Raw genomic sequence first — 20,445 nt, forward strand, 5'->3', positions numbered from 1 at the left:
TTGACGTCCCTGAAAAGTAAGAGGGCTGGTGTAGGTCATCCTTGGGGTGTCCTCCCGGGTGAGAGCTCCGTGGGGCTACACAAAGGAGGCGTCAGGAGTTCACCGCCGGGTCCCAGCTGATGGTGGGGAGCTGTGTGCCCCCCGCGGGCTGCTTCCCCCACAGGAACCCAAGACGCTCACATGTGCATGAAGCACCCCGCTTACACCCGCTTACACCCCGTGTTTCCACGGGCCGGCACCTGGCGCACCCAGGGGTACAGGTGGTGACTCCCTACCACAGCGGCCACCCCACCGGGCGGGAGGTCGTTTCCACGACAGCGGCCTCAGTGCCAGGGGCGTGCGGAAGGACCGGACTCCCGGGGGCAGGTCCCGGGCCAGCTGTCCAGTGGGATTAAGAAAGCACAGTTCCAAGGGGGGCTCCTCCCGCCCCCGTCCCCCCTACAGAGGATGCGAGCCTGAGTCCTGGTGCTGCCTCCGCTCCGGGGCCCCGGGGGGGCGGGGGGTGCTGGCCACACGGGGACGGTCGAGTCCTTGGCTGGTCCGACTTTCGGGTGGACCTCTGCCTCTTAGCTGTGACACCCTGGAGCCCAGGCAAGGTCGGTCCTGAGCCCCCTGAGCCCCCCGAGCCCCAGGAGGGTGACGGGTAAGAAGCCGGAAAGAGAAGATGCTTGAAAGGCCAACGACCTTCCCTGACCTCGTCCCAGGGCACCTCAGGCTTTTTCTTTCCTCCTCCTCCTCTTCCTTTTTCTTGCCAGTCCTGTCTCTGGGTGGCGGGTGGGGCACTCGGGGAGGGAGGGAAGCTGTCCTGCTCAGGAAGTCCTCCGGGACAGACATCTGCCACCACCGTCCTGGGGCCCCGGGGCCTGATGACCTGCAGCCCCGGCTCCGAGGCGCCGACACAGCAGCCGGCCTCCTCCCGGATTCTAGTGCATTTTCTTCCTGCGCCCCCTTCCTGGGCTGCCTGGGGGCGTGGGGGCTCGGGGGCCTCACCCTGCGCCCTCGCCCCCCTTGGGGCCCTGACCTGCCTGCACCCCCACCCTCATACCTCCCGCCTTCTGCGTGAGCCGCACATAATTGCTTCCAGGACCAAGACCCGAAGGAGCGCGGCCCACGCAGTCCCGCGTGCGCAGAGCCCAGGCCCCCCCCTCGCGCCCTCCCTCTAGCAACCTGCTCAAGTCCCCGGCCTCCCCTCCCCTCCGCTGCCCTCGGGATAAACGTAACGGGGGGGGGGGCCTCCGCCGCCCCCTCGGCTCCCCGCAGCCCGGCCGCCCTGGTGTGCCTGCTGGCTCTCGGGTGGTCGCCCGGCCACCTCCAAGGCCGCGCCCGTGCCGTGTCCTCCGCCTTCCCCGTCGTCTGTCGGGCAAACTCAGGAGCCAGTGAAATGCCCGCTTGTCTGGAGCCCAGATCCCTGCGGGTTCCCTCGGCGACTCGTCCTCGCCTTTCACGGCATCCATCACGCTGAGCCCGAGTGACTTATTTACACGCCCCTTCCCCCTCCGACCGAAGGCCCCTCGGAGGCACAGGCCCTTTACGCTTCTGTCGACTGGAGCACGGCAGGTGCTCGACGACTATTGCCCGCGGCACATGTCCAGGCATCGCGTCTGGATCCGAATGTGGTTCTCCAGGCTGGACGCCGCTGCCTGTTGCGGGCCGTCCACGTGGCGAGGAGGCCGGCGGCCTGGTGCCTGTGAGGAGCTCCGGAGGCAGATCCAGGGCCCGGCTCGACCGCGTACCAGCAGCGTGACTGACCTCTGCGAGCCTGAGAAATGGAAATAGTAACATTTGCCCCGTAGAGCGGTCGTGAGGGTTGACGGGGAGTCAGCGGGTGCTGGATCCAGTGAGTGTCCACTAAGGGACCGTGAGTAAGTCATTGTCTGGTTGGGGTTTTTTTTAAGATTTTATTTATTTATTCATGAGGCCCAGAGAGCGAGGCAGAGACCCAGGCAGAGGGAGAAGCAGGCTCCATGCAGGGAGCCCGACGCGGGACTCGATCCCAGGACCTCGGGGTCACACCCTGGGCCCCAGGCAGACGCTCAGCCCCTGAGCCCCCGGCTGCCTGCGTCGGTCACCCCAGTCGGAGCAGCCGGCGGGCGTCTCCCAAGGCAGAGTCTGGAGCCCGTGTTTCGGTCTTGGCGCCGCCTCTGCACCCCACGGGCCCCTAGGCCAGCCATGTGCCCTCTGGCTCCCGAGGCCGAGAGCCGGTGGCCTCTGAGGGCCTCGTGGGTCTGGTCCGCTGCTGCCCGAGGAGGAGTGTCCTGGAGGGCGAGATGCGTGAGGACAGCAAAGAGTGCTCTATGCCCAGCAGAGGGCCCTGCCCAGCGCCCGGCCAGCAGGGTGGGAGGGCGCAGCGCGAGTCTACTGGAGCAGGCTGGTGATGCCAGACGCCTGACTGGAGGCGGACCAAGCGGCCAGCTGCCTCCAACCAGTCCGCCCGGCGCCCGGGTCCCTCGCCCTCACCTGCTGTCCGTGGGGCCGCTTCCTCCTGCTCGTCCGGCCATGCAGTGGCCGTGGCCGCTGGCCGTCTCTCTTGCCGTGGTCTTGGCTGCGGGGCCGAGCAGAGTGTGGGGGGGTGCGGCCCCGCACTCGGGCAGGCACGGGGCTGAGGCCCAGGGGCAGCAGAGCCGGCCCAGGAGAGGCACCGAGGACGAGGAGGCCAAGGGGGTGCAGCAGTATGTGCCCGAGGACTGGGCCGAGTACCCCCGGCCCATCCACCCGGCTGGCCTGCAGCCCACCAAGCCCCTGACGGCCACCAGCCCCGACCCAGATAAGGACAGGGGCGCCCCGGGCCGCGGCCCGGAGCCTCGGGGCAATCTGACGGGGACGCCGGGCCAGAGGCTGCAGATCCAGAACCCCCTGTACCCGGTGACCGAGAGCTCGTACGGTGCCTATGCCATCATGCTCCTGGCCCTGGTGGTGTTCGCTGTGGGCATCGTGGGGAACCTGTCGGTCATGTGCATCGTGTGGCACAGCTACTACCTGAAGAGTGCCTGGAACTCCATCCTGGCGAGCCTGGCCCTCTGGGATTTTCTGGTCCTCTTTTTCTGCCTCCCCGTGGTCATCTTCAATGAGATCACCAAGCAGAGGTTGCTGGGCGACGTTTCCTGCCGGGCCGTGCCCTTCATGGAGGTGAGTGTGTGTCCTGCTGGAGGGGGGCTCTGGGGCTGCAGGCGCCAGGCTGTCGGGAGTGGGACGCGCGGGCGCGCAGGACCCCGGAGGCCTGGAGCCCTGTCTTGCTTCTCTTCCAGTTTGGGCAAGGAGACACCTGCTGTATGGGCTCCTGGGAGCTGTCGGGTAAACTCAGCGGGCGAGGGGGGTCAGGAAGGTGTGCGGGAGCAGGGGGGCCGGCCCCAGCCTGGTCTGTCCCCCTCCCTCTTTCCTCTGAGCTGTCCCCTCCCCTGCCTTCACCCCCTTCCATTTTCCTCCTAAAAAATCGCTCTATCCGGGCGGGGTATGTCTCCTATTTCTCCCTTTGTACCACTGACACTGCCCTGTCCTCCTTTACTTCTTTTTCAAAAAATTGTTTAAAGGATTTATCTATTTATTCATGAGAGAGGCAGAGACACAGGCAGAGGGAGAAGCAGGCTCCCTGCAGGGAGCCCTGGGCGAGACTCGATCCCAGGACCCTGGGGTCATGCCCTGAGCTGACCACTGAGCCACTCGGCCGTCCTACCCTCCTTACTTCTGAATACCCTGCTTCCCTAAGTGGACTGGGAAAGGAGACCCCAGTGTCCTGCAGCCCTCCTACCCCCAGCCGGTGTCCACTCCCCATGAATACAAACGTCAGAAGGAAAGTCCCTTCCTTGCCATGATGGGTGTTGCTCTCGGAAAGGGTGCTGGAGCCGGGGTGGGGGGTCAGCGTCAGCTCTGTCTCTGACACGCAGGGGGTCGCTGGGCAGCTCACAACTCCTGCACAGGTTGCTTAGCTCCCAACCGTGGGGTAGACCAGATGGCCCCGCCGGCAGGTTTCTTTACCCAATTCTGGAGCGAACCACCCCCCTCTCCTTTGGGAACTTCCACCTTCAGACGGGCACACGAGCGGTGGTGGTTGTGTAGACGGCGTGCGGACGGCCGAATCGGAACGTTACAGAGATACCCCGATAGACGCGCACCCCTGCAAGCCCCGGGAAGGCAGGCCACTGCGTCCGTCCGCACAGGAGCCCGGCATCAGCAGGCGGCCTTTCAGACTTTGGCTATGCTGCGGGGGCGGGGACTGATGAGCACTGGAGTGACCGGCCTCCCCGGAAGGCTGCAGCTCTGGGGGGGGGGGGCGGACGGGGTCGTGGGACCTGGGTGGAGAAGAGATCAGGGTCAGGTGTCTATGTCCTGTGCCCAACTCTGTCCCCAGTTCACTGCATATCAGTGAGGACTTCATGTCTGGACAGACGGAGGCCCAGCAGCTGGTGTGGCCCCCTGGTGTCCTCCCCAACCCAGGGAGACCACCCAACGGGCACCCAAAGTACTCGAACCTGAAAGAGGATCCTACAACTGGGGCTAGCCTTGACATCCTCGTCATGGGGGCACAGAGCCCAGCACCCCGTGAGAGGTAGGACGCAAGGAACTGGGCTTGGCCCCTCACCAGCTCAGTGATGCAGGTGACTTACCTAACCTGTCTACACCCCAGGTTTGCCCTCTGTCAGTTGGGGATAATAGTAATGATAAAAGTATCTCAATAGATTCTCGCAGGATTCAATGAGTAACATGTACAAAGTCCTTAGAGTCCAACTAATTCAGTAAGTGTAGGGTTTTTGCAGGAAAGGGTCTAAGAACCCAGAGGAGGAGGGCAGATGTACGGGAACCCGTGCCTGCTCGTGGCTGGCGGGCCGTGAAGCCTGGCCCTGCCTGACCATGGGTCTCGACACACCTAACACCTCGGCGGTGGCCGACACAGCCCAGGCCGCCCGCCCCACACCTCCTAGAGGTGGAGATGCCCGGGAGCTGATCGAGGCCCACGTGAGGCTGCGTGGTGGGTGGGGTAGGAGGTGAAGCACCCCCGCCTGGAGCCCCTCTGCAGGGAGGGTCTGGGGCGGCCCCCAGGAGGGAGCAGCAGAAGGCAGCTTGGAATTCGGTTTTTTGTTGTTTTTGGTTTTGTCCGAGCCCAAAGGCTGCCCCTGCGCCAGCCTGGGCTCCCCCACCAAGGGGGGGGGCGGGTTCTCACAAAGATCCCTTGGTGGCAGTGCTAATGAGCCAGGGATTGTCTCCCCCGCCAGAAGAGGGAAGCGTTTGGACAGAAGGGGGGATCTGAGCACAATCCCTGAGTGTGGTCGGCCATCGGCCATCGCCCAGCAGCGTGGGAGGGTTCGCCCCTTCCTCTCTTCTCTTCCCCTGCGGCCCTGGCTTCTTCCCCTCGGCTCCCAGGGGGGTCTTCCTGTGTGCTCGGGGGCTGCTCCCCCACGCAGCCGGGCCCCGGGGCTTTTCTGGACAGGACGGGGAGACGGGGTGTGCGAGAGCGAGTGTGAGCGTGAGCCACGTTTGGAAACCGTTCACCCTGATGCACATAATGGGACGCTGGGGGGAAGGGACTACGAGGGCCCGGAACCTCTAGGTGTTTGTCTTGGTTCCTCAGTAGAGCGGAGTTTCCAAAGTCTCAGCGAGCGCTCGGGCCCGCAGGACCCAGGCCATTCGCTCCCTGGCCCAAAGGCAGAGAAGGGGGGTGCTCGGGGGTCGGGCCGGCCTGCGCGTGGCCCCCGTCGCTGCCACTGGCCGGGTCACTTGTCCCGCCTGAGCGGCTTCTTCACGGGGCTGCAGGGGTGCGCAGGGCCTGACGCCTGACGCCAGGAGATGCTCACTGTCGGGCCTGTCCTTTCCGCCCTTGGCACTCAGGGCCGCGTCTCGGGCGGAACCGGGCCGCCTCCCGGCCCCCGGTTTGACCGCGCGCCCCTCTCCGCCACACCTCTGCCCGCAGGTCTCCTCTCTGGGGGTCACCACCTTCAGCCTCTGCGCCCTGGGCATCGACCGCTTCCACGTGGCCACCAGCACCCTGCCCAAGGCGCGGCCCATCGAGCGCTGCCAATCCATCCTGGCCAAGCTGGCCGTCATCTGGGTGGGCTCCATGACCCTGGCGGTGCCCGAGCTCCTGCTGTGGCAGCTGTGGCAGGAGCCGGCCGCCGGGGGCACCACGGACTCCTGCGTCATGAAACCCTCGGCCAGCCTGCCCGAGTCCCTGTACTCGCTGGTGATGACCTACCAGAACGCCCGCATGTGGTGGTACTTCGGCTGCTACTTCTGCCTCCCCATCCTCTTCACCGTCACCTGCCAGCTGGTGACGTGGCGGGTGCGGGGCCCGCCGGGCCGGAAGGCCGAGTGCCGGCCGGGCAAGCACGAGCAGTGCGAGAGCCAGCTCAACGGCACGGTGGTGGGCCTGACGGTGGTCTACGCCCTGTGCACGCTCCCCGAGAACGTCTGCAACATCGTGGTGGCCTACCTCTCCACGGAGCTCACGCGCCAGACCCTGGGCCTCCTGGGCCTCATCAACCAGTTCTCCACCTTCGTCAAGGGAGCCGTCACGCCCGTGCTGCTCCTGTGCATCTGCAGGCCGCTGGGCCGGGCCTTCCTGGGCTGCTGCTGCTGCTGCTGCGGGGCGTGCGGCGGCCCCGACGGCCCGGCCGGCGGCTCGGACAGCAAGCCCAAGACCGAGATGCCCTCCTCCATCTACTTCCACAAGCCCAGGGAGTCGCCCCCGCTCCTGCCCCTGGGCACGCCTTGCTGAGGCCGAGCTGCAGGCTGGGGAGGCTGGGGAGCAGGGTGGGGGGGTGAGGGTGGGGGGCCGCCCCAGCCTGTGTCTGGTGTTTCTGTCCCCATAGGTCTTGCTTCTCTGCCCGTCTTGCTGTCTAGGGTGGACTTGCTTCCTCTCGTTGGGGTTCGGGTGCAGGCCTGTCAACGCCCCCTCCCCCGTCGCTCGCTCACGGGGCCTTCCTGCCCTGTGCTCTCAACAGGTCGGTGGTGATGCTTCCGGGTCCCCAGAACTGCCTAGAAAGCCCCAGTCCCCCCGGCTGGGAGCCGGAGCTTCGCCTGTCTGTCTTGGAACGCGCTGCCCTTTAGTTGGGCCCTCTCTGCGTGTCGGCTCCTGACACTCATCCGTCCTAGACGAGGGGCCCTGGGGGCCAGCCCTGCCTGGCTCTTCTCCGGACCAGGTCTGCCCTGGGCCCGGACTCCTCCTCCTCCTCCTGGCACCTGCTCTTCTCCCAGAGGATTGCTCTCTCCTTCCTCTTCCTCCTCGGACGTATCCTGGGCTGCCCGGTCCCCACCTCCCTTGGTAGGCCCCGCGCCCCGTAGAAGTCCCGTCAAAAACAATAAAGTAGGTAGCAGCACCCCTGTGCCCACTGGAGTTTCTTGCCACGTCCTGCCAGCCCAGACGCGTCCGGCCCTCCCCAGGACGGGCGGCGCCCCCGGGGCTTCGTGCTGGCCACCCGCGCCCCTCCCGGCCGCGGCTGGCGTCCTGGGCAGCCCCCCGGCCCCTTGGCTTTCGCGGGCTCGGGACGCAGAGCACTAAGCCTCCCTCCTGGCCCGACCCGAGCGCCCTTGGGAAGCCGAGAGCTGCAAACTCGTCTCTCCTGGAGCCCCCACCGCGCTCCCCTCTCACAAAGCCCCCATTCTGGAGGAGCCAGCGGCCTGCCCTCCGTGAGCCCGGGGGGCTTCCAGCCTCTGACTCTGAGAGCTGCTCTTGTTCAGCTTCTAGAACAGACTGTTTTGCCCGTAGCCGGCCCAGCTGGCTGGTCCCTGTCTGCCCCCACCACACCCCTTCCTGGCAGCCAGAGCTCCGTCCTGTGCCCCCAGAGACCCTTCAGCCCCTCCTGCTGGCCCTGCCCGGGTGTCCCACTTCCGCCGGGGCCCCCGGCGCCCTTCCAAAGGCTCCCTCACCCTGCTTGGGCCCAGAGAAGCTGGCACGAGGTCAAGCACAAGGGACACCTTGGCCCCGGCCACAAATCACCCCCTGCTTCCCTCAGAACCACCCCCACCACCTTCAAGGGCAGCCCTGGGTGTCCCCGGCCACGTCTGCCTGCCGGATCCACCTGGCACATGAGCACAGGGCCTCGGCAGGGTCCCAGGGGCGAGGGAGGATGAGGAACAGCGGTCGCTGAGAGCCCCGGGCTCCTTTGTCCTTGTCCACCCCACCCACACCCCTTGGCCTCAGCCCGGCCCGGCCCCAAGCCTCCTTCCCCCCTCTCTTGGGCATCTTAATGGCCTTGTTCTCCCTTCCTGGCACCCACCCCCAGGACGGGTGACGCCAAGAGAGAGGGAGGCCGTTGCTAAGTGATGAGGCTGCCATGCGCACAGTCTTTGTGCTGGGGAATGACACCCACCCATCTCTCCGCAGACCTGTTGCCACAGTGACCGAGGCCCTCAGCTTTGTCTGTAGAAACTTAAGATGGGTGGGTGGGGGCCGGGCTGGAGAGGGGGCCAAAGGGAGGCTGGGTGCTCCAAGGCTACTGGGGCCGTTCCCTCCGCATCCCCCCACTCCCCCTCCGCCCCCACTCCCCTCTCCCCCCCCCCAGTTCTAGACACACCAGTGGCTTCCTCCGGGCTGTAGGGAGGGGGCCGGGGGTGAACCGAGGTGAAGGCTGAGGGCAGGGGAGGGGGGCGCCTCGGCATCCTGTTTGGGACGCCTTTTCCACAGAGGGCGCCCACCCCCACAGCCCTGCCTCCCGGTCCAGCTCCGGGCGTCGGGGGTTGGGCGGTGGTGTCTCCGAGGCCCTGCCACCACCACTGCCTCCCATGCCTGCCAACGTGAAGGGCTTGCAAGATTAGTCAGCAGGCCAGCAGGCCTTGGGAAAGAGCCACCGTCCCTCCAGCCTGGGCCAGCTGGGGGAACAATGTGGCATTTGTTGCTTAGGGGTCCCAGGCCTGGGCTGGGAGGGCAGGGTGGTGCAGTGGTGGGCGGCGGATTCGAGCTGGGATGCTCAGAGGCAGCGTGGGCATTCTCCCTCCCTGGGGCGCACTCTGCACCAGCCCTCAGACCCTGACGCCGGGGGAGGGCGACCACTGGGCCACCCACAGCAGCTGGGTGCCCAGAGCCCAGAGAACCACCTCCTGCCAGTCAGATTGGACGCAGTTGCCGAGCCTCTCAGTTTCCTCATCTGTAGAATGGGAATAAGCCCTCCCTCGGAGTCATTAAATGGGACAAGATATATACGGCATCTGGCGTGACGCCTGGCACCTTTTCTTCCTTGCTCCCTCTGGGGAAATGAATTCCCTAGTACCACAGGGTAGGCTTGGCCGGGGGACTCTCCAGGCTCACCCGGGTTTCGGCACTTCAGAGGGTCCCTGGCACGGGCATTCACACATACACGCAGTCTGTTCCTTGTCCAAGTTTCACAAGTTCTTTAGGCGGTTAGGCACCTGCTGTGTGCAGGCCCCAGGAGGAGGATGCCTGCTTGCTGCTCAGCAGCTCAGCCCGTCAGGTCTCAGGCGTCACCCTCACAGGGGACGCAGGAACGGGAAAGGCAGGTCAGCCCCGACACCTGCCCCGTCCTGGTCCCGCTTCTGGTGTGAGGGACACGCCAGGGGCGAACTGGCCCCTCCCAGGCCAGGGGCGAACCGCTGCGACGTCTGCAGCCAGGAGAGCACGGGGGCAGCCTGGTCCCAGCTGCCACCTCCTTAACCAGGGGGCACGTTTCCTATCCCTTAGAACTGGAAGATACCCTAAAATCATTCTGCTCCATTTGCCAACTTCCGTCCACGTTCTTTCCTCAAACTCCCCTGTCGGTGGGGAACCACGTCGCTGGGCAAGTCATTTCTGGCCAGAAAGTATCTGCAGGAGGAAGCCCTGGACACCGAGGGAGGGCTGGGGAGGCTCGGAGCCCCGAGCCCTGGGGTCCCCGCTCCCAGATCCCAGCGGACCGCGGCTCCTTCTCCCTGCAGACGCAGGAGCAGAGGGCCTGGAGCGGCGCAGGGCGGGCTCCACTTTCCAGGTGCTGGGGGGCAGGGGGGACTGGAGGGCGGGGCCTGCGCCCGGGAGGCGGGGCCTGGATGGGGCGGGGCCTGAAGGGGCGGGCCGGGGAGCCTGGAGGGGCGGGGCCTGAAGGGGCGGGCCGGGGAGCCTGGAGGGGCGTGGCCTGGAAGCCTGAAGGGGCGGGGCCAGGGAGCCTGGAGAGGCGGGCCGCGGACGGGGAGCCTGGAGGGGCGGGGCCTGGGGCCCTGAGGGGGCGTGGCCGGGGAGCCCGGAGGGTCGGGGCCGGGACCCTGGAGGGGCGGGGCCGAGGAGCCCGGAGGAGTGGCCTGGAGGGGCGGGGCCTGAAGGGGCTAGGCCGGGGAGACTGGAGGGGCGTGGCCGGGAGCCTGGAGGGGCGTGGCCTGGAAGCCTGAGGGGCGGGGCCGGGGAGCCCGGAGGGGCGGGGCCTGGAAGCCTGAAGGGGCGGGGCCGGGGAGCCCGGGCTTCCCGCAGATCTGGGTCAAGGCGGCCCTGGATTTGGGTGAGCGGGGCCCCGAGGCTTTGAGGCAGCCGCCGCGGGGGGGTCACGTGGGGAGAGGACGGGGACTGGGCCGAGGACTAAGGAGCAGCCTGTCCCAGGAGGCCGGCGGCACCCACCGGGCAGGGAGGCGGGGCCGCCCTCAGCAGCGTCCCTGGGGGACGGCGGGGGGCTGGGGGCGCGCGGGGGCGGGGCTCGGGCTGCGGCCCCACCCTGGCTGCGGGGGCTCTGCTCCCGCACCCCGAGCCCACGGGCTTCCTCGGCCCCGGCCCCGGCAGCTGCAAGCCCCGGGCTGGAGCTCGCGGCGTGTGCATGCACGTGTGCAGCAGGGCCGCGGGGGGGGGGGGGGCACGCGTGCGGAGGCCGCTCTGTGGGTGCCATTGTGTGCCCGTGTGAGCGCGAGCCTCCCTCCCTCTCCGGGGCGGTCTGTGCCCGGGGCGCCGCCCGCCAGCCATTGCGCGGCCTCCACGCACAAATAACCAGGCCCCGACACCCCCCCAACACAAAACTGGTCATTTATTCTTGTTAGGAGGCAAAAAAATGTACAGTTACAAGAATCATTTTCCAAACAGAGGTTAAATATGAGCTAAAAGTGTAAAAAAAGGAAGAGGAACATCACTTTACAAATCATTAAATTAAACAAATAAACAAAACAAAACCCAAAGAACCAACCCCCCATGCTGAGTTCTTTCCTTGTGCAACTCTGCAAAAACGAGAACAGAAAATGAGGTGGCCCATGGAGTTGGGGGCCCTGGGAACGGGGCAGGAGCCGGGAGCCGGCAGGAGGGGCCGCCGGGGCAGCGGGGAGGCTGGCCTCCCGCCCCTGCAGCCCGGTGGTCTGTGGCACTGGGTGGTGCCCGCTGGTCCCCACTGAGACTGGGGGCGGAGAGGGGCACCTCTGGAGGCTCCCTGTCAGCCTGTGATATTCAAGCGCTGCAGGGACAGGCCAGACTGGCAAGGGAAACAAACAGGACCTGGGGACGGCCACCGGTGCCCAGCTGGTACCTGCCCCAGGTGTCAGCCTTCACTTCCCTAATCTCCCCCTGCCCCCAGGCCAGCCCTGCAGTCTTTCCTTCTTTCCAGACCGCCCCCTCCCAGATCCTGACGGGCCCCTGCAGCATCAAATGCTTGATTTTAGTCTTTGCTTAAATTAAAAAATTAAAAGATATATACATATATATACTGTACACACAGGACAAGAACAGAAGAGTGTTGAAAAGGGCAGCGTGGGGGGGGGCACTGCGGGGAGGAGGGCAGGGGCTGTGGGGCCGGGTCATTAGGAGGATGGAAGCAGGGCAGGTAAAGGGCGGAGGGCAAGAGATTAGGGGATCAGAAGGGGAGCAGTTTATTTTACAATAAAATCAGGAGTTGAAACCTCAGCAGAACAGGACTCTGGGATCCCCAGAGGACCCCTCCCCACACTGAGCGGGGAGGGGCGGGCTTAGGGGGGACGGCAGGGTGGGCGGGGAGCTCGGCTTCAGGTTTGGATGACAGCAGGTCTCTGGTCCGAGGGGGAAGGCCCGCAGTCTCAGCTTCTCCGTGACTTTGAGTGTTGAATAAGCCACTGTAGGGTGATGTCTGGGCGGGGGACAACAGAGAAGTTTATAGGCCTTCCCACGTGGGCTGGCTGAGGAGGTGCAAGGCACACCCAGGGGAGTGGTGGGAGCCCACGGCCTCCAAACCAGGCTGGGATTCAACTTTAAGGTCACCCAGAGCCAAAGCATGGCAGGGATATCCGGGTGCCAGGAAGGGGAGCCGCCATGGACTGCCCCGCCCCAAGGGGCCTGGGCATCACCTCATCCAACCCTGGGGCCTGGGCATCACCTCATCCAACCCCGTGACGTTACAGAGGGTGAAGTGAGGCCCACGGAAGGGGGCGATTTGCCTAAGATCATACAAGCCAGGAGTCGGGGGAGCTGGGGAGGGCGGGGCTGACGCTCAGAATCTGAGCCCCCCCCCCGCCCCCCGGGCCTGTCCTCCGGAGAGCTAGGGGCTCTGGGTGTCAAGGCCCCCCGCGCAGTGGAAACCCTCGAGAGCCCTGCGCCAGCACACCCAGAAGCGCCTCCATGCCACCCCCCCTCCCCCCCGGCCCTGGCTGTCCCAGAATGCCAGCAGCTCCCCCATACCCACGCGCACCAATGTTGTCCTTTTCTTTGCAGGAGATGGAGTAGCAGCAGATCTCTCGGTCCTGGATGGCGGAAAGATTCCTGGGGGGGCACCAGAGGAGAGCCTGCTGAGGCTAGGACTGCCCAGGGCGCCTGGGGCTGGGGCTGGAGTCCGTCGCCTCTGCCCACTCCCCCCCCACCCCCGGGGCAGGGTGGGCTCTGCTGCCGCCGGGTGGCCGCACGGAGAGCAGCAGCGGGCGCCTCCCCACCGCCGGGAAATCCGGAGGCGACGCGGAGGGCCAGGGTAACCACTCACATTTTCTCAATCAGCTCCTTCTCGTCCAGCGCTCCTGGGAGGTCTCGCTTGTTACCCAGGACTAAGACCTACAGAGGAGGGACGGCAAGGACTTGGTCCAGGGCGGCCGGGCCAGGCTATCTGCTTCCCCGTGTGTCCCCCCACCCCACCCCGAGGGCACCTGGCCTTCCCCTGCTTCCTGCCCTGCCCCCAGTGACTGCCCAGTGGGCCCCCCCCCCACTCCGTTAGGGCTGCTGACCGGGATGCCCTGCAGCTGGGGTTTGTCCAGTAGGTTGTGCAACTCGTTCTTGGAGGCCTCAATCTTCTCCTGGTCAGCGGCGTCCACCATGTACCTGGGGGACAGACGGAAGGATGGGGCAGGCATGTTGACACTCAGGGCTGAGAGGTAGGAAGAGGAAGAGCTGTGCTTGCAGGGGAAAACATCTTGTTCCGGCTCGGTCACCTCTGCATCTGTGGGCCACCTGGGCCTCCTCCACGGCCCGCCATTACCCTGTCATCCAGTCCCCTCTGGAGAAGCTGTCACACGGGTGTGTGTGTGTGTGTGTGTGTGTGTGTGTGTGTGTGTGTGAAGCTTGGCCCTTTCAGATTAGGTGTAAATCCCTCCCAGTGACCCTCTTAGGTCTGCATGGGAAGACTGGCCATGGTTGAATGAAAAAAGCAAAGGAATCCCCAGATTTTCTTGCAGCGAGATACTTCTAAAAAACAGTGAAAATGAAACAATCATTTGTTGGGCACGTATATATACATACATCTACGTACAGATAAGATACAACTATTTTTAGAAAGCAGGGGAATGAATCATTTAAATCGCGAAACTCAGGACGGTGGTAACTCTAGTTTGGGGGAGGCAGGAAGACACAGGTGCCTTCTCCGGTTGACACTCTGGCCCTCAGATTGGCCGGGAGGTGCTCCGAGTGCTTCGCAGGTGAGAAACATGCGGCTCGCGAAGTAAAGGCAGGCCCCGTGGACTGGACGGTGTACCATGGACCGAGGATTGTGACTCGTCCGGTTCTGCCCCATGGTCCCCGCAGGCAGGGAGGCCGGGTGGCAGGGGAGGCTGAGCCCCGCGCCCCCCTCCCCACCTGGCCCTGCACTTACACGATGGCGCTCACTCCTCGGCAGTAGCGCTCCCACATGCTGCGGAATCGGGGCTGTCCCCCGATGTCCCAGAGCTGAGTGAGAGAGAGGGTGACATGTCTCAGCAGCAGCCCGGCAACCTGACCGAACCGGCTCCCGTCCCTCCTGTCCCTACAGCCCTCGGCCTGCCTCAGGCGTCTTACGGCCTTTCCCCAACTCTCCCAGCCTCTCCCGCCTCTCCTCCCCTCCCGGGGTCTCAGACACCCTCCCAGCTCCCCCCGGCTGCCCCGCCCCAACATGCACACAGGTGCTCTTCTCCGCCTCCCTGCCGCTCACCTTGATGGTCACGTTCCCTTTGGTGATTTTGCGCATGTTGAAACCCACGGTGGGGATCATGTCCTCATTGAACTGTCCTGACTGCAAGGAAGAGTCAGAATTGGAAGGGGGGTACGGATCGGCGGAACCCAGACGCGCCGTCCCCGGCAGCCACAGCCACGAGGCCGCGAGGATAAAGCAGAGGCCAGGCCAGAGCCTCGCCGGCCCTGTGTGCAAGGGGCACGGGGCCATCTCCCGAGTGTCCCCTGCTTCCCGGCAGGACGGCCGTAAGCATCTCAGGGGCCCACCCCACGCCACAGCCCCCCCCCAACACGAGGCGCCTCCCCTCCAGGCACCCTCAGTCTCAGCCTACACCGAGAACAAATTCTTCCTGAGGTCTCACCAACATCTCTGTGTTGGAACAGAAGCCCCTTTACTGTACTGAGTCTCCAGCGGAGCAGAGGAACAATGAGCTCCCAGCAAAAGAATTTCAAACAGGTCACGGTAAAACAGTGGGGGGACCCCAAGGGAAGCGGGCATACGGATCTTCAAACTAGCAGCAAACAGTGGGAGGGAAGATGAACAGGGCCCCCGAAAATGCAGTGCACACCCAGCAATTTCTGGACTGTCTACGGTTCTGGTGTATTTGCACTACCCTCCATTTGTTAGGGGGGGTGACCCACACTCTACATCCCCTGTTGCCTCCTGTGTCCCCGCGAGACTGCGCGCTTCCTGGGGCGGCGAACCCTGCCCCCCGTTAACAACACTAGCACGTGTCTGCTGGATAATTAGGAGTTGACTGTAATTCCAGACCCCACAACCCAGTTTTTGAATTCTAATGATGTTCATTTCTCCCCTTCTACATTGTCTCCAAGATGTCTAGATTGCTCTAAACCAGCCCCAGGCCTGGGGTAAGGCCAACCAAACTCCCTCCAAGGTCACCTCCATGTTCACAGGTAGGACACTTGTGTTTACCACCCGCCTCCCCCAGATGCAGGAGACGGGGCTTCCGCAGCCTGGAATCTCAGGGTGACAGCCGTGTCTCTGAACCACGCCATTGTCTGCTGCTAGCTGGTAGCAATAATTTGCCTCAGGTCACGTAAAGAAGTCAGAGGCTCGGCCCATCAGCCAGGATGGAGGAGGCATGAGCTCTTACTCAGAGCCTGCAGGCCCGAGTGAAGACTCCCGGGGTCCCGTCTGAATGAGAGTGATTGGTTCCCTTTCACCTGCAGGAATCGCCCAGGCTCATGCTCCAAGGCCTGGGAAGTGAGGACTGAGTCCCCATGACGGATGCTCACAGCAAGGTGCAGGGAGCGGGTCCCTAACCTGCGGGCCACACAGATGGGCTTCGGAGAGTCCCTGAACCCCCTGAAACTGCACCTGACCTACATGTGCAAAATTTCGGTTTGTAGGGACACCTCTCTGGGGAAAGGATCTCTAATGTGTGTTTTGTTTTAGAGAGAGAGTAAGTGGGGGTTGGGGAACAGAGGGAGAGAGCATCCGAAGCAGGCTCCACACCCGCTGTAGAGCCCCACGAGGGGCTCAATGTCACGACCCTGAGATCCTGACCTGAGCTGAAACCAGGAATCGGAGTCGGGTGCTTAATCGACGGAGTCACCCGAGCACACCGAGGGCCTCTAGTTTTCATCACATATCAAAAGGGTCCAAGAGCCCTAATAGTTAATCACCGAGAGAAAGGAGTGGCCTGGAGGAGGACGGCTTCCCGCTAAATATGGAGACCCTAACCACTTGCCCTCTAAGTCCCAGACCCCAGCAGGGTGCCAGGGTGGGGGTGGGGGTGCCTGCTGGACCAAAGTCCACTCCTCCCCCATCTGGGCTTATGAAGAACATAAGGGTCTGAAGAAGAAAGCCCATTTTTTGTTAATCACTCATCATGATGCAGCTTGGACAAGACACTTCAACATCTCTGGGCCTCGAGGTTCCCTTCTGCAAAATGGGGAGAAGGGTTTTTGTTTCCTCGAGACTGGAAAACAGGCTCACAAAGTGCTTGGAAATGGTCTGGATATACATGAGGAGCCATCTGGCGTCTCTGGCAACTAGGAGACCCACAGGCTCCCATATAAATGAGAAGCCCAGCCTGGCCGCATGTGATCCTGGGCTAGGAGGCCCTTCAGGGAACAGGCTCCCTGGCACCCACATTTCCAGTTCAGCTGTGAACCTAAGCTAAGTTGGAACCAAGTTATGACTTCATTTCCCTGCTAACGCCTCCTGATCTCACAGGCTGTTCGTTTAAGGTTGGAAGTGACCCCAAAGTCACCTGGTCTAACCTCTGGTCCCAGACTTGAATACCCTGTGGCTCATTCCCTCTTAGGTGGGCTCCAATTCTCCAAGAGAATTCTTTATAATGAGTCAAAAATCCATCTTCCTGTAACTGCCATCCCTTGCTCCAAAGGCTTGGGAACCCCAAGACTAGTTCTTCCACAGGACAGTCTTTTACATATTTAAATGGCTTGAGATCTTTGAAAATGGCTCTCTTGTTTCCCTCAGGCAAATCATCTCCTACCTTCTACACGACAGCTTTTTCAGAAGAACTCCAAACCTAAGTTTTAAGTTCTTAGAGGCGGCGAGAAGTCTCTACATATTTTTTTTTTTCCTCCAGTTCACATTAGCCTGCTGAGTGGCTAAGACACATAAACTCAATTTTATTTACAGTCGGGCCTCATATAGTGAGTAGAAAAAGCCAAATGGGAAAAAAGCTGAGGCAAACAGATGCCAAATGAACAGGAAAGGTGATTCAGAGTCAGTAGTGGGCATGGGAACAGAGCCCAGGGGTTCCGATTCTTCATTTCCTTCTGAAAGACGCTCCACTGAGGTTATACAGCAGGTGGGCAGAAATGCGAGTGCTGGAACCCGGGAGGATCTGAGAACACCAGTTCCCCTGATGCTAGAACTCCCACTGAAGTCTCCACGAGGGGTGGCTTTTCTTTAAAGGGAAATTTTGCTTGCACTTTTTAGGATGTGAGAGCCAAAGTGGCAAATTTAATTTCAAAAACGGGAATGCATGGGCTAGGCTGTCTCTGTACATCCCGGAAACTCTGACCCTGGCAGTGTCATTTGTGACTCTTGAGTTCTGTTCCTGTTCTGGACGTGATGCAGGTCTAGAGGAGGCCCTCCTGGCCAGGGAGTGGAACCCACCCGGGGACCTGTGGCATTCATAAATGCCCCATGAGAGAAGCTTCCCTGGGGCCTGGAGGTGACACCTGGGCTGGGCCATCAGAGCAGCAGCAACTTGTTCCTCCTCTTGGCCTTACCCTGGAGACATGTCCCAGGTCAAAATGCCTAGAAGCCGAGCCACCCAGGCCTGCAGGATCAGAGTCCAGGCATTATGCTCCTGCCCAAGGGGCCCAAGGGGCCCAAGGGCTTGAGTCAGTGCCAAATCTAACTAGGAGCCGGACTCTAGGGCCAGAGCCTGGGCAGACGGGAGCTCAGGGGTGCACGCTGCCTAGGAAACCCGCCTGCCAAAACCCCCAGCAGGGGCCCGAAGGTCTCACCCTGGCAGATGAGGAGCCAGAACCATGGGGTGGAGGAAGGGGCAGAGGTCATGTGCAAGGCACGTGTGGAAAAGGGAAGCCGGTGCCTAAACATATGACCATGGGTCACCCGCAGCTCCAGGCCGGAGCCCAGGCGAGGCACGGCCCTCCTGGGATGCTGAGCCGCGCCGGGGCCTCTTCTTCCAGGAGGGCCGGGAGCGCGGGCGCAGGGAGGTACCTCGCGACCCGCCACACTTCTTTGCTGACCCATCTCGCCATGCGCGTTTTTGGGCACTATGTGGCCAACCCGGCCTTCTGGGGAGCACGCTGGGGCGAGGCGGGACCACCCCGGCCTGCCCGAGGCCCCCCGAGTCCAGGCCCGGTGCAGCCCGGTCTGTGCGGTGCGGCAGGCCCGGCCATTACTGCAGCCTCAGCTCACACTCCCATGGGGCTCGTCTTCCCTTTTTCTGAGACAGATTTTAACTCTTTCCCCACCACTCCCTGGCGGCGAACCGCCGAGAATCGCCCAGGCCGGCCTCGACCCAAAGCCTCGGGGCTCCGGGTCCCCAGGGTGGGCAGCGCCCCTCCAACTCGGGCTGCGGCCCGGGGCTCCCCCGGAGGCAACTTCTGGGCGCGGCGGCCTCTCCAAAGCCCCTTAGGAGGCCGCTCTCCCGACCCCCAGGACCAGGACGCGCGGGGTCGCCCGGGGGAGCCGCTGAGCCTCCGCTGATGCCCGGCCCGGGGCTGCCGCCCCTCCCCCTCCAGCGCCAGGCTTCCTCTTCCGGCAGCGGGTTAGAGGCGCGGGGGTCCGAGGGTTAGAGCGCGGGGGTCCAGGGTTAGAGCCGCGGGGGTCAGAGGGTTAGGGCCGCGGGGGGGGGTCGAGGGTTAGGGCCGCGGGGGGGGGTCTGAGGGTTAGAGCCGCGGGGGGGGGGTCCGAGGGTTAGGGCCGCGGGGGGGGGTCCGAGGGTTAGGGCCGCGGGGGGGGGGTCCGAGGGTTAGGGCCGCGGGGGTCAGAGGGTTAGGGCCGCGGGGGGGGGGTCCGAGGGTTAGGGCCGCGGGGGGGGGGTCCGAGGGTTAGGGCCGCGGGGGGGGGGTCCGAGGGTTAGAGCCGCGGGGGTCCGAGGGTTAGAGCCGCGGGGGGGGTCCGAGGGTTAGGGCCGCGGGGGGGGTCCGAGGGTTAGAGCCGCGGGGGGTCAGAGGGTTAGGGCCCCGGGGGGGGGGGTCCGAGGGTTAGAGCCGCGGGGGTCAGAGGGTTAGGGCCGCGGGGGGGGGGTCCGAGGGTTAGAGCCGCCGGGGGGGGGGTCCGAGGGTTAGAGCCGCCGGGGGGGGGGGTCCGAGGGTTAGAGCCGCGGGGGTCCGAGAGTTAGAGTCGCGGGGACAGCAGGGGCGCCGAGGGTTAGGGCCGCCGGGCGGGGCTAGGCTCGCCCGCGCCCCCTCCCCCAGCCGGCCGGCCGCGCGCGCGGGGCGGGGAGGCCCGTGCACTTTCGCCCCGTCATGCCCCCTCCGCGGGGGCCGGGGGCGCTGTGCCCTCTGGCCCCCCTCCCCCCCGCGGCCCCCGCGGCCCGGCCCCCGCCCCCCGCCCCCCGCCCCGGGTCCCCGCGGCCGCGCTAGGCCCCAGGCTCCCCGCGCCCGCGCCCCCGCGCCCCCGCGCCCCCCGCGCACCGCGATCACGTTGACGAAGGTGGTCTTGCCCGAGTACTGCAGCCCGACCAGCGTGAGCTCCATCTCCTCCTTCCAGAACAGGGCCTTGAACCAGTCCAGCAGCTTGTTGAACAAAGCGATCATGGTCGCCGCCGCCGGCCCCGCCCGGTGCCCGCCGCCGCCGCCGCCGCCGCCGCCGCCGCCGCCGCCGCCCCTCGCTGCCCTCGCGCTGCGGCCGAGCGGCCCCTCCCGGTGCGGCCCGGGTCCGCGGCTCGGAGCGGGCGGAGGCTGGAGCGCGGCGGCCGACGACTCGCTGCCCCGGAGCCGCGCGCCGATGGGTGTGGCCTCGGCGCCTCCGCCCCCGCCCCCCCGCCCCCGCCCCCCCCGCCGCCGCCGCCGCCCCCCGCCGCCGCCGCCCCGCGCGCCCCGGGCGCGGCCCCCCCGACCCCAGCGGGCGGCCGGGGCGCGGGGCGCGGGGCGCGGGGGTTCGCGCGCTCGGGGCTCGGCCTGCGCCTGCGGGCGCCCGGGGAGACGCGCCACCCCGCGGCCCTGCCTCCCGCCCGCGCCGGCACCGGGCCTGCTGCGGGGGATGCGCCCGCGGGGTGGGGGTGGGGGGGCGTCCGGCGGGCGGAGAAGGAGAGAAGGACGCTTCACCCACTTTCCGGGGCCTGCACCGAGGCTGATGGAGGCTTTTTGTTCCCGGGCCTTGCCCCGGAGCAACCTAAGCGGCCGACAGGGCCCGTCAATGCTCCGTCTTGTCTTGTGACCCACCCTCGCCCTCAGCTGCTGCTCTGGGCAGCCCCGGCCCCAAGTGGAACAGCTGCGGGGCCGGGGCTACTGTCATCGTAATCCGTAGATAAACCCCTGCAAGGGGGGGGGTTCCAGGGAGGAAGACGGGCGGTGCTCCGAAAAGTTGGCCTGTTTTGGTGAAAGCTGAAGTTTTCTCCCAAAGGAGAGCCGACGGCGGGAGGCGCAGGGCGGGCCAGGATGCTGAGCCCCCGAGCTGGCCGCTCCCCGCAGGCCCCAGGGCAGTCCCGACCCAGGACGGATGCTCCTTAGTATCTGGTTTTTCAGATGCACTCACGGGTGGGCGT

The 20,445-nt window shown here is 64.9% G+C and overlaps 2 protein-coding genes across 5 annotated transcripts; one reads left to right on the forward strand and one right to left on the reverse strand.

Annotated features, from left to right (window-relative positions):
- Positions 1–2,121: 2,121 nt before the first annotated feature.
- Positions 2,122–7,307, forward strand: GPR37L1 (G protein-coupled receptor 37 like 1). Its single transcript, XM_055319342.1, has 2 exons — positions 2,122–3,126; positions 5,903–7,307. The coding sequence occupies exons 1-2, from the start codon at positions 2,170–2,172 to the stop codon at positions 6,704–6,706; spliced, it is 1,761 nt and encodes a 586-aa protein (XP_055175317.1). The 5' UTR covers positions 2,122–2,169; the 3' UTR covers positions 6,707–7,307.
- Positions 7,308–10,904: 3,597 nt separating this feature from the next.
- Positions 10,905–19,662, reverse strand: ARL8A (ADP ribosylation factor like GTPase 8A). 4 transcript variants are annotated; one of them, XM_055319503.1, is made up of 7 exons: positions 19,373–19,662; positions 14,241–14,321; positions 13,926–13,999; positions 13,066–13,159; positions 12,828–12,895; positions 12,537–12,636; positions 10,905–11,984 (listed from the first exon to the last, which is right to left on the reverse strand). In XM_055319503.1, exons 1-7 carry the CDS (start codon positions 19,493–19,495, stop codon positions 11,757–11,759), a joined length of 768 nt encoding a protein of 255 aa, XP_055175478.1. In that variant the 5' UTR covers positions 19,496–19,662; the 3' UTR covers positions 10,905–11,756. The 4 variants fall into 4 exon arrangements, with proteins under 4 accessions (XP_055175478.1, XP_055175479.1, XP_055175480.1 ...); XM_055319504.1 differs by having other exon boundaries at positions 12,543–12,636; positions 19,373–19,658; XM_055319505.1 differs by having other exon boundaries at positions 11,790–11,984; positions 12,537–12,613; positions 19,373–19,655.
- Positions 19,663–20,445: the final 783 nt, after the last annotated feature.

This window comes from Nyctereutes procyonoides, unplaced genomic scaffold, assembly GCF_905146905.1.
Source record: "Nyctereutes procyonoides isolate TBG_1078 unplaced genomic scaffold, NYPRO_anot_genome, whole genome shotgun sequence".
Lineage (NCBI taxonomy): Eukaryota > Metazoa > Chordata > Mammalia > Carnivora > Canidae > Nyctereutes > Nyctereutes procyonoides.